Source organism: Moschus berezovskii, chromosome 20 (assembly GCF_049115385.1).
Source record: "Moschus berezovskii isolate FMDL1 chromosome 20, NW_MosBer_1.0, whole genome shotgun sequence".
Classification (NCBI taxonomy): Eukaryota; Metazoa; Chordata; class Mammalia; order Artiodactyla; family Moschidae; genus Moschus; species Moschus berezovskii.
In genome coordinates this window covers 48156742-48168346 of record NC_142479.1, presented here as the reverse complement: position 1 = coordinate 48168346, position 11605 = coordinate 48156742, and the positions used below count along the sequence as shown (strand labels likewise).

Sequence of the window (11605 nt, the reverse complement as noted above, 5' to 3'; positions counted from 1 at the left end):
GATAGGAGGTGGCTGTGGCTTCTATGCTATCTTGCTGGCACCCACCTACACCTGCTGCTGAGCAGCCAAGCAAGAAAACACTTTCTTTCAAGAGCAAGTGCAGGGAAGGGATCACCTGGGCAGATCCTACAGGCAGGAACAAGGTTGGGAGGCAAGTGCAAGGAAAAGGTGCTGGGGGAACGGGAGATTCTTTCTCAACCCCAAGAGGGGTGATGTACTGGCTTCTGGGGTCATGTTAGGGAAGAGAGGATGACTGGGGGAGTGAGGCCATCGACCCCCCCAACACATTTTACCGATGGGGAATGCGGTGACTCGGTTTTAGGAGGGATGTGCTAAGGTGGGGCCCTTCCTGAAGCCTCATCTCCCACCCTTACCAGACTGAAGTGGAGCCTACTCAATGTGCCAGAAGATATGCTTGGTGCTTCACATACCTTTCACATTTAATCCTCAGGGTAATCCTGTGACAGAGGTCCCTGGATTATCCTTGTTTTACAGAAATAAAAGTGGGGGCTGAAGCACCTGGTGCAAAATCAGGGAGGGACAGAACCTCAGGCGGGCAGCTGTTCAAGACAATCACGGGAAGCCACCATCTGGACGATCCTGGGACCCTCTCCCATTCTCTCTCTTTGGGTGTACACACGTGCGCGGGCACGCACACACGCACACGTGCACGCTGTGTGTTGGGCTTGGCCAGTTCCCAGATAACTCACAAGCTCTTCCCATTTCACAGATGAGGAGACTGACATTCAGAGATGAAGGTGACAGGGGCTGATTCACGGAGAGAGTCTCGTTAAGTCCCTTCCCACGTTCCCCGGCTCGGGGGGCCCCTCCCCACGCAGAGTCCGGGAGCGGGCTGGGCGTGTCCCTTGGAAACAGACCCAGCTCCCGCCGAGCAGCTTCATCTTCCTGGGACTCCTCTCGACGCGGCACAGGGGCCACCTGAAGCAGTTGCCACTGTGTCAGTGGACTCCGCTCCAGTCCCCAAACCTTCCTGGAGCCGCAGTTTCGGGGAGGCGCTGTCGCAATTCGACCCAAAGGCCCGGGGGAAGGGCTTGCGGGGGCGGGCCTGGGCGGGACGCGGGGCGGAGGCGGCTCCAGGCGGTCGCGAGGTCTGTCTGGGGCTGGCAGGCGATAGTGCGCGCCCTTCTCGCAGCCGCGCCGGGACCTCATGGACGCTCTGTGCGGTTCCGGGGAGCTCGGCTCCAAGTTCTGGGTAAGGAGGTGTCCCCGGGCTGAGGGCGCGAACTGGCCAGCCCTTACACAGCCCCGGGGAGAGGGCTTTGCGGTGCGGAGAGGAGGCCTGTGTGGCACCACCCAAAGCCTGGTCCCTAGTGGCCTCCCTGTCCTCCCCAGCCACATGGCAGAGTCTGGGAAATCTAAGTACCGGGCTCCTTCAGGGCTCAGTGGGTGGCATCCTGAATTCAGACGGTGTCCCCGCTTGCCTCCTCACCCTAGTCCCTCTCTAGGGCTGACTGCAGGGGGCAGAAGAGGCACGTCCCCATCCCCAGATGCTGGTAACTCTTCAGCACCTGCCCCGTGGACTAGGACTTGGATGCCCACCCCCGCATCTGGTTGACCAGGTGCTTTGGGAGGCTGGCTGCACTGGGCTTTCCTCTCCTTCAAGGGTTCCTGCCTTCTTGGAAAGAGTTCCTTCTTTCCTCTGGGCAAGAGCCACCAGAAAGCAGGGGATCCTCACTGCCCCAGCCGCAGGAGTGAGGGTCAGACCTCACTCTGGAGGCAGGGCCTTACAGGTACAGGGTATCAGGATTTCCTGGTCTGCCCTCTCCTTTTACAGATAGGGAAAGGAGGGCCTAGAGACTTGCTCAAAATCAGTCAGAGCAGCATAGAGCTGGGATAGAAAAGCAGACCTTCCGATTCACACACCAAATCTCTTTCTAAGACATTAGGCTGCTTTTCAGGCTGCTGACTGCAAACTGCCCGCTAGTTCAGGTGCGGTCCATGTAGACAGCCCGAGAGCTTTCTTACAGTTTTCAAAACCTGCTCACAGCAGCTCCCTTGGTCATCATTGCTGCTCTGGGAGGCCAAGTGGTGGTGCGTCTCCGTTTTACAGATGAACTTAGTTTCGAGGTGGTTATCTGGGCCTGCCCAATGTAGGCTGGTCTCAGATCCAGGGCCTCAGAATCCCAATCTGTAAATCTTTCTCCCATTTCAGGTGTTCAGGTGTACTTGGTGTTGTATGTGCCTAGTGTGTGTGGTGGTGGGTGCTTGTGTGGGTGTGTGTGCCTATGTGTATATAAGTGTGTGTATACAGTCAGGAACCCTACCCTTGGTCTGTGTTTGGGCTGGACTGAGGAGTTACATGAATTTTTTAAATGTGGGGCATTGGAATACCTGTAAAAAATGATTTTGGGGGATCGCTCTTTTTCTCTGGGTCACTAATTGATTCATCAGAGATGGTGTGAACTCTCTGTGGCTTTCCTTCTTGCCCGTCCCCACTGGAATCCCATCTGTCATCCAGCCTGACCGGGTCACTTGTTACCAGATTCCAGAGATTGCCCCTTTGGCTCAGGAATAGACTTCCTCTCACTGCCACTTAAGCCTGGCTGATATAGCCATGGCAGACCACAGTGTCTGAGGTGGCCAATTAAAGGACTTGTAAATCAAGGGGGCAGATGTGCCCAAGCCTCAAGTGCAAGGGCCCCTTGTTCCTGGGTAGACTGTTAACCCTAAGAGCTTAGGACTCTCCCAGGAACAGACTTTAAGGGACCAGGAGTTGGGGAACTCAGGACTCCTTTCCTGTTCTCAGGCCTTCCATGATACTGTGGGATCCAAGTGTCAGAGCTTGTGGGCTTGGAGCAGCCGGCCCAGCACCTCATTACAGAGCTGGGGTAACTGAAGGAAGGGATTTTTCAAGGTCACATGACAGTCAGCTATGGATTGCTGGACTGGAAAGCAGGACCCTGAGATATGGTTCTAACTTTGTCATTGCTCGACTGTGAACCTTTGGGCTTCTGGACTCCCAGGTCCCTGAATTTCCTGTTGCTTATGAGCTGTGTGCACCTTCTCTGAGAACCCCAGGGTCCATGGGAGTCAGCGCATCTATGTTAGGTCCAAGAGGTGACTCCTTTGAGGTCTCTGAGTGGATACCTCAAATGACAAGGGAACTGACCACTCCTCTTCCTGACTTCAATGTCTAAGCACCTTGCATCTTCCACATTATCTTCTTGGCTCCTGAAAGCTGTTCCAGGCTGTACCCAGTGTGGAGGTAACTGGAGGTGGGGTGAAGAAAAAGCAGGAAGGTTTCCAGCCCATCCTCTGAGTGTTTGCAGAGCTGAAACAAGGGGAGCAGGGTCTGAGGCCTGGAGGCTGGAGCTATAACCTCAGCTCTAGCTCAGTTACCCAAAAGGGCTGGAGTTCAGGGCTCCTCATTGATGCTGTGCTAGTTTGCAACTCATATTCATTGTCCCTGAACCTTTTATCTTTGAGGCCTGTGGATGACCCACTTTGTTGGAAGTTGGTTCAGGGCAGCCAGAAAATACCTGAGCCAAGGGTGAAAAGCAGGGGCAAGAGACATGGTTCGGGTCCCTCTGCTGCTGCTGTTGCTGCTAAGTCGCTTCAGTCGTGTCCAACTCTGTGTGACCCCACAGACGGCAGCCCACCAGGCTCCCCCGTCCCTGGGATTCTCCAGGCAAGAACACTGGAGTGGGTTGCCATTTCCTTCTCCAATGTGTGAAAGTGAAAAGTGAAAGTGAAGTCCCTCAGTCGTGTCTGACCCTTAGTGACTCCACGGACTGCAGCCTACCAGGCTCCTCCATCCATGGGATTTTCTAGGCAATAGTACTGGAGTGGCTTGCCATTGCCTTCTCCGTCAGGTCCCTCTGGGCCACTTGTTTATTCTACCAAGCCTTTTTGCTAGCTTATCCTCCCAGCCTGTTTTTCCACCTGTGAAATGGGGAAATAACCCATCTCCTAACTATCTCACAAGACATATGGAGATCAAATTAGAAACAAAATGTGAAGTGATTTGAGAACTTAAAACTCTCTGTTGATAAGATGTTCATGGGTCATGATATCCCTGGGAAGAGGAATAAAGAGGAAAAGAGATGAGGTTAGCAGGTCTAGATTTGGGAACACCCACAAAAAAAGGGCTGGCAAGGCCATTGGTCCAGGGGCTCCCATTTCAGCTGTTTCCTGGGTAATTTGTGGATAAATCCATCTGCCTTAGCCCCAGCTAAAGGTGAGAGTAGGAACCCCAAGGGGACTCCTAATCCCCCTGGACATGTGCACACGTGCTATGTACTCACACACACTGTGCCCTGAATGAGTGATTCATCCTTTCTTTGACTCTCTGTCTTACCTCTACCTGCTTTGGGGTGAATTACCAGCATCTCTGATCATGTTTGGGAGTGTGTGGAAATAAATTCCAAGAGAATGAACTGTGGCCAAGTGGCCCAAGGATCATGGATCCAGAGATGCTTCTAGAACAAAGAAGGTGGAAGTGTTCCTTTGATGCACCATGTTGCCTCTTGCCTGGAGGATTACTGTGTTCTGTGCAGTGGAGATAGGGAAACACCCACATGGTGATGAGGGTGCAGAGCAAGGGCCTCCAGCTGTTTGCCCTAAGGAGGTCTTGACCTGTTTGCAGAATTAGCTTTCATCTGATGGCTCCTGGAAGTTCCTGGAAGGCTGATGCAAGCTTAGAAATCCAATAGTCTTAACCAGGAGAGCTGTCCAAAGATGGCACTGACAGCCTGAGCAATAGTGAACTCCCCATCACTGGAGGGCTCAAGCACTGGATTATTAACCACTTGGTGGGGGTGGTGGAAAGAGGAAGGAGGTGGGGTGCTGCCCTGAAATTCTGCGACCAGCTAGGAAGAGAGAACGTGTGGTCAATAGGAAACTCACCAGTTCCTCCTCTGAGATTTTCAGACCTCTTTCCCTGACTGTCTCCATACTGTACACATGGAATTACCTAGTAGCAGCTCTTGGCAGAGTCCTGTGGGTCTCCTGCTGGTCAGGCACTGTTTTCCACTTTCACTGTTCCCTTGGCTATTTACTCACCCTGGGGAGGCGCAGGGCTCTAGTCCCTAGGCACTCCCTGTGTCTCCTGCTCTGTTCCAGCGTGTGCCATTCTGTCATTCACTAGCTGTGTGACTTTAGGCAAATTGCTCACCCTCTCTGAGTTCCGGCTGGGACCTCCTTCAGGTCTAGTTGCTCAGTTCTTATTCTGAGGGCCTGAGCCTCAGACTCAGGGGGGTTATGGCTAGGGTTCTGTGGACTTTCGGGCTCTGGGATGTCAGGGTCTTCCCCGGCCTCCTCCTGGGTCACTGCACAGTCTGAATAGGTGGCCACCATAACATGTGGGTAATAGACAAGGCTCTGATTTCAATGTATTTTGATTCTCAAATGAAGATAGTAACCCCCAAAGATTTGGGGAAACTGGCAGAGGCAGGGATGGCTTAGGCAGGTAGGTAGGAGGTGGACACCCCTCAGCCTACTGGACACCAAACTCCACCCCCACCAGGAACCCAGTCCTCCCTGCCAGGCTAGGGGCTCTAGAATCCCTTCTCTCCATCCCATCTGGGGCACCAAAACTGAGCCTCTGAACTTCTGGCTCCTGGTAGAAAGATTAGGTCCCCAGGCTGGCCTCTCCCAAGCCCTGATGTCCCAGACCTGGTCTGGAGAGCTGGAGACTTAGGGAAGGAAATGAGTCAAGGAAGTGGCACTTGGGAGGGAACTTTGCCAAGCCCGCCTGCTGGTCCTCTCACCAGGAAATGACCTTGGAGCACGGGACCAGCCCCCAAGGAGGGAGGCCCCAGTGGGGCCTGCCAGCTGACTGGCTGAGGAGCAGGGTCAGAGCACTCGGGTTGTGTCCACTCCTACCTGGTGTGGCTGACCCAGGGGCACAGATGCAGCAGGATCCCTGTTGGGGTGGGGTGGTAAGACTTGGGTGTGTCACTGTGTGTAGGGCCTCCCCTCCCCCACCTGGAGCTGTTCCTGTTTCCAGGGCTGGATCCAGGATGTGTTCCTGGGCTGGAGTGGGTGCTCATGGGTTCTAATCCGTGGACTGGATTTCTCCTTCTAACTAGATAGTCAGGTTTCTAGTCCAGCAGCTCCCAGAATGCCAGCTAGTCCGTGACCCTGCGATGGTAGCCCCTTTCCCTCTGCTCTGTGAGAAGAACCGCAGCAAGGAGGTGGTTTGAGGGCAGGCTGTACGGCTGAACTGAGATGTTTAATGTTTCAAGTGATCTGGACACAACGTGTTCTATGCCGAGGGTGGTTTGTCATGTGGGAGCCCTGACGGGGACTGGGATTCTGGAGCTGCACGGCCTGGGTTGCGTCAGCCCATGCAAACTGGGGCTGGTCACTTTTCAGCCATGAGTCTCAGCTGTTGTGGACATTAAATAAACATTTTGGAACACAGTGGTGCTTAAGTACCTGAAGTTCTTGCTGGTTGCCAAGGCCCATTCAGAGGCAGACAGGCCGGCCAGCCTGTGAGCCACAGATTTTTGCCTCCAGACCCAGACCCTTCCAAAGGCTACAGTTAGTGTGTGTGAACGGGCCCTTGCCCTTTTTCTGTGTCTCCATTTCTGCTGAGATAATGAACTTGTCAGTTGATCCCTTCTCCCCACAAAACAAGATTAAGGAAGTAATTACTCTTCTTTTGACAGAGGCTATCAAAAGGCCTGGGGCGCCTGGGGGCTGGAAAGTCCCGAAAGGCGCTGTGGCAGAGGGCTCTTGGGTCCTTACTGCCACCTGTCCCCGGCTGGGTTCTGTAGGGATTTCAGTCTTGGTGCCTGTGAAGGGGCTCCCTGGTATGTGGTCCATTCTGGGTGCCAGACCTTATCAGTCCCATCCAGCTGTTTAATCACATTGTTAAGGAAGCCTTTGTTGCCATGGAAACTGTGTGGGTGGCAGTGGGGGAGGGCTGTGGTCTTGGCTCCCAGCCCAGCTGGTGTTCTTCAGAATGGGGGTTGGGGGCTGCTGGTTTGAGAAGGGATCACCCATCCTACCCTGTGGGGTTGCAAGGAGTAGTATGGGGTCCATGACCTCCACCAAACCTGTCCTTTACACTTAGCTTTGTTTGGGTCAGAGACCCTCTCGAGTGCCTTGGTGTCAAGGAGAGAACAGTCTGAGCTCCTGGGCATTCAGCTGCAAACGTGGGCTTTAGAGGGTAACTTTAACTTATTTGTCCATTTATTCTTTCTTTCTTTGGTTCCACAAATGCATAGGAGTGTGGGCTCTGTGCCAGGAACTCTTCTAGGCAGTGGGGCTGCCTAGCTGGCCCAGCAGAACTAACAAACCGGCCCTCACGGAACACATATTCCAGTGGAAGAAGACAGAAAAATGATAAACATAACAAATAACTCAGTTATATACTATCCTAGATAGCGATCCTATCCTAGATAATGGTAAGGGCTATGGGAAAAAAGGACAGGCTAGCAGGGGTGGGGATGCAGGAGCCAGATGGGGGTCACAGTTCCAGTTTTAATTAGAAAGGCCGGGGTGGACCTCCATGAGATCTGAGATCTGAGCGCAGGCTTGAAGGTGATGAGGGCATGAAGCAGCACCACGGCCTGGGGACAAGCGCAGGCCTGGCATTTGGAGACCGCACAGAGGGCAAGAGGCAGGTGAGAGAAGGCAGTGGGCAAGCTGAGGTTGGAGAGACAGGGGAGCAGATCATGTGGGTTTCAAGGGCACGCTGGGCTTCTACTCTGAGCGAAATGGGGAGCCCTTGACAGGTTTTAACCAGAGCAGTGACATGGTGCGTCACCAATGTTGTAGCCACACGTTCCGGGAAACAAACTCACTCAGAAGGACAATGCAGATAGTGGAGTGCAGTTTATTACACCAGCGGGCCCAAGGCAGAGTCTCCTCTTAGCCAAGGATCCCGACCAACATTTGTGAACATCTTTTATACCCCATGTGTACGTGTCCGAACCCACCACTCCAAATTCCTTGAGACTGACATAAACCAAGGAAAACACAATCCCAATAACCCCATCATTCACGTGCTATATGCTCATGTGCTCAAACAGTCAGTTGGCCAATAATCAATAAGCCCGAGGTTACACTCCGATGGATACAGAAAAATTTACGGCCTGTCTGGAGGAAGGGGTGATTAGTGTATGTTTTCTCTTAGGCGATGAGTAATCTAGATATGATCTTCAAGGTTCCCCTGTCTGGAGGGGGGTCTTAGTCCATTGGAAAGGTGGCTGAGCATGATCAGCATGAACAGGCCTAAGATGGAGTCCAGGCCCTATGAATTCCTTCTTCACTAAGACATCCGGCTTAGGTTTCGTGAAGACTTGCCTCTAACTGCTGTGCTGAAGGAAACTGCTGGGTAAGCAGCAGGGGCAGAAGCAGGGAGACCAGAGAGGGGGTGATGCCACAATCCAAGTGGGAGAGTGGGATGAGGGGGAGCAGTTGGATCCTGGATCTATCAGGGAGGGCCAGGTGAAGATGCCTTTTTGTAAATAAAAAGCATTGGAAATAATCCTTTCATGGAGTTCAACCTAACAATTTGAAAGTAGAAGAGACAGGATTTGCTGAAAGGTTGGGTGTGAGTTGTGAGAGAAAGAGAAGGAACCAAGGATGACTCGGAGGATTCCAGCCTGAGAGAAGGAGAGCATTGCCCTGCATCAAGGTGGGCAGTCTGGAGGAGGGACAGGCAGGAGTTCTATTCTGGACATGCTGTGTGTGAGGGGTCCTGTCATTGTTTTAGCAGGCTGCTGTGCTGTGCTGTGCTTAGTCGTGTCTGACTCTTTGTGACCCCACGGACTGTAGCCCCTCAGGTTCCTCTGTCCATGGAATTTTCCAGGCAAGAATACTAGAGTGGGTTGCCATTTCCTCCTCCAGGGGATCTTCCTGACCCAGGGATTGAACCCACATCTCTTGTGTCTCCTGCCTTTGCAGGTGGATTCTTTACCCCTGAGCCACCTGGGAAGTCCTTAGGTCTTAGCAGAATGTCTGAGATAAATAAATAGTCTGGGGACAGAGGCATGGACTGGTACGCTATCTCCTGGAGAGGGCTCTGCCCAACTGAGCCCAGGCCGGATCTCCCTGTGGATCAGAACGGTCATCTGGTCCTCCTAAGATCTCTTGATTGTTGCCACAGTGGAAGTTTATGAAACCAAAGCAAGGTCCCTGCAGCTTCTGCTCTGTCACGTCCAGTATTGCCCTGTTTGAGTCAAGGCGCCTTGCTGTTCATTCTCCCCCCGAAGTGAGCTGGCTGGGATGCCATCACTACTGCCATTACTCATGCGCAGAGACAGGTTCAGAGAGATGAAGGCACTCACCCACGATTCCACAGCTCCAAAGAGGCAGCCCACACTGGGTCCTCTATATCAGGGTCTGTTCTCACAACCACTCCCTGCCTGCCTCAACGAGCCCTGCCCTTGACCCATTATAAGCGTGATTCCTGGTTGTGCCTTTGAACTCAGGCTCCGATCCCCCTACACATGCTCTCCCTCATCAGTCAATGAAAAGACCTTGACTGACAAGGCCAATCTGGGCTGCTCCTCATACCTGACCCTCTGCTGGGAGGTGGAAGGTGTGGGGGAGGAAAGGAGAGGAGTCACAGGAAGGCTCACTGTCTACCCTGAAGGGCTCACATCGCTGTAGAGAGAAGATATATTCACAGGTGCAGGTCCAAGCAGCACAAGGTGGGAGTGGCTCGGTGTTTCGAGGCCTGGGTGTTCCTCTCAGCTCCTGACTGCCAGGTGTCCTTGGACCTGTTGCCAGAGCAAGTGGAACCTGTTTTTTCTTTTGCAAACCAGGCTTAATACTGTTCCTCTTCTTTTCTTTTGGAATAATGACCTCTTACGTGCTATAATAAAATGCTGCTGAAACATAAAGAGCCTCGATCACTCAGGTAATAGTCATTTGCCTGAGTGCAAATACCATACAAAACAAAGCAAAGCAAAGCCCCTTGGAGGCTGGGGCACCCCAGAAATGATTTCTGTAGAAGGTGTAACTTGAGTTGGGCCCAGAGAGGTCAGTAGTTCACTCCCTCCAGGCCCAAAGACCAGGTGATAGAGTTGGGGATGGCCTTGGGCCAGCTATCGGACTGGTAACAAAGGGGATGAGATTAATGGGCTTGTGAAGGGTTAAACAGGGTATGGCTGCCACTTGAGGGTGGAATGGATCAGTACATGGTCCTCTTCTCATACAACGGACCACGTGTAAAAATGGGGAGGAAGAATCTTCACACTCAACACCGAGAATGACACCCCTCAAATGCAGTGCAGAGTGAAGAAGCTAGACATGGAAGATCTAGGCTGTGTGATTTCCTTTATAGGAAGGTCCCACGTGGGCAAAATCACATGTTGTTGGAACTCAGAATTCCCCTGGGATGAGGAGTGGCTGAGAGGAAGCCCAAGAGGAGCTTCTGGGCATCAGCCGTGTCCTGTTTCTTCATTTGGCTTCTAGTTACACAAGCATGTTCAGTGTGTGAAAATTCACTGAGGTGTATACTTAAGCTGTGTGTGCTTTTCTGTAAGTATATTATACTTGGATAAGAAATGTCTTAAAGAGGAAAACCATGCAGGCCAGGGTGTCTGCCTCCCCCATCTTGGAAGAGCCTGACCAGGCCTACAGTATTCAGCCATGGGCCGAATGCCAGTGCTCAGCAAGAGTCTGCTGGTCCTTAGCTTGCATTGCTTGAGTAACTACTGAGTACTGGGTTCTAGAATATAAGATGTATGTGGCACAACCTCTGCTTTCCAGGGTTTGAGTGAAATGCCCCCAAAGCAGTGTGTCCGTGGACCTCATGCTCCCTAGAGGCAGGAACCGTTTGTCCCAAGTGTGCCTCCACCCTCTCCCCCCCACCTCCCCAACCTCCCCACCAAGCCCATAGCAGGCCTTTACCAGAGCATCATCAAGTGGAAGACATATTCTGGAAGGCGGCTCTTTAGGTCTTTAAGTGCTGAGTTCAGAGCGGGAAGGATGCTCAAGATGGGAGAGGTGGGTCCTAAGCGGGGCCCGCCACCCTGCCCTGTCATTATTGGGATTTTGACAGGTGGAAAGAGGGACCAGACTGAAAAAAAGGTGTAGGAGTTCAATTTAGAGTGAAGTGAGTTTGGCAGTGGGGGAAAGGAGCAGTGGGAAGGCAGGAGGGGTGCTTGGACTTGGCTCCAGGAATGGGTCTGGGGACACGAGGCAAGGGGCACAACACTGTATTTCAGAAATCTTGCAACTGTGGTCAGGGAGGTGCATTAGAGGCAGAGTGCTGACCCAGATGGAATTAAAGAGTGGGGAACAGGCTGAAGAAGGGGAAGCAGGGTGTGCAGAACACTCCATGAACTGTTTTCTTAAGACGATAGAACTCAGGTATATAGTTTAATAGTTTAGATAGATAGAAAGTTCAAGGCCAGCTGTGGGACTTGAATGCCATGCTTGGACTTTGTCTTCTAGTCAGTGTGAAGCCACTGAAGGTTTAGAGGGAAGGTATAAGATCATCCTTTTGTTTATTCATTTAGTCACTAAGTCGCGTCCGACTCTTGTGACCCCATAGACTGTAGCCTGCCAGGCTCCTCTGTCCATGGGATTCTTCAGGCAAGAATACTGGAGTGGGTTGCCATTTCCTTCTCCAGGGGATCTTCCCGACCCAGGAATCGAACCCAGGTCTCCTGCGCTGTAGGCA

At 52.5% G+C, this 11605-nt stretch overlaps 1 protein-coding gene across 1 annotated transcript in view; it reads left to right on the top strand.

Moving 5' to 3' along the window:
- The first annotated feature begins 1078 nt into the window (after positions 1-1078).
- Positions 1079-11605, top strand: part of ABCC3 (ATP binding cassette subfamily C member 3) — a 49385-nt gene continuing 38858 nt past the window's right edge. The window contains exon 1 of the mRNA XM_055407558.2: positions 1079-1213. Coding sequence (XP_055263533.2) covers positions 1169-1213 — 45 coding nt within the window. The 5' untranslated portion in view covers positions 1079-1168. The remainder of the gene's footprint in view (positions 1214-11605) is intronic.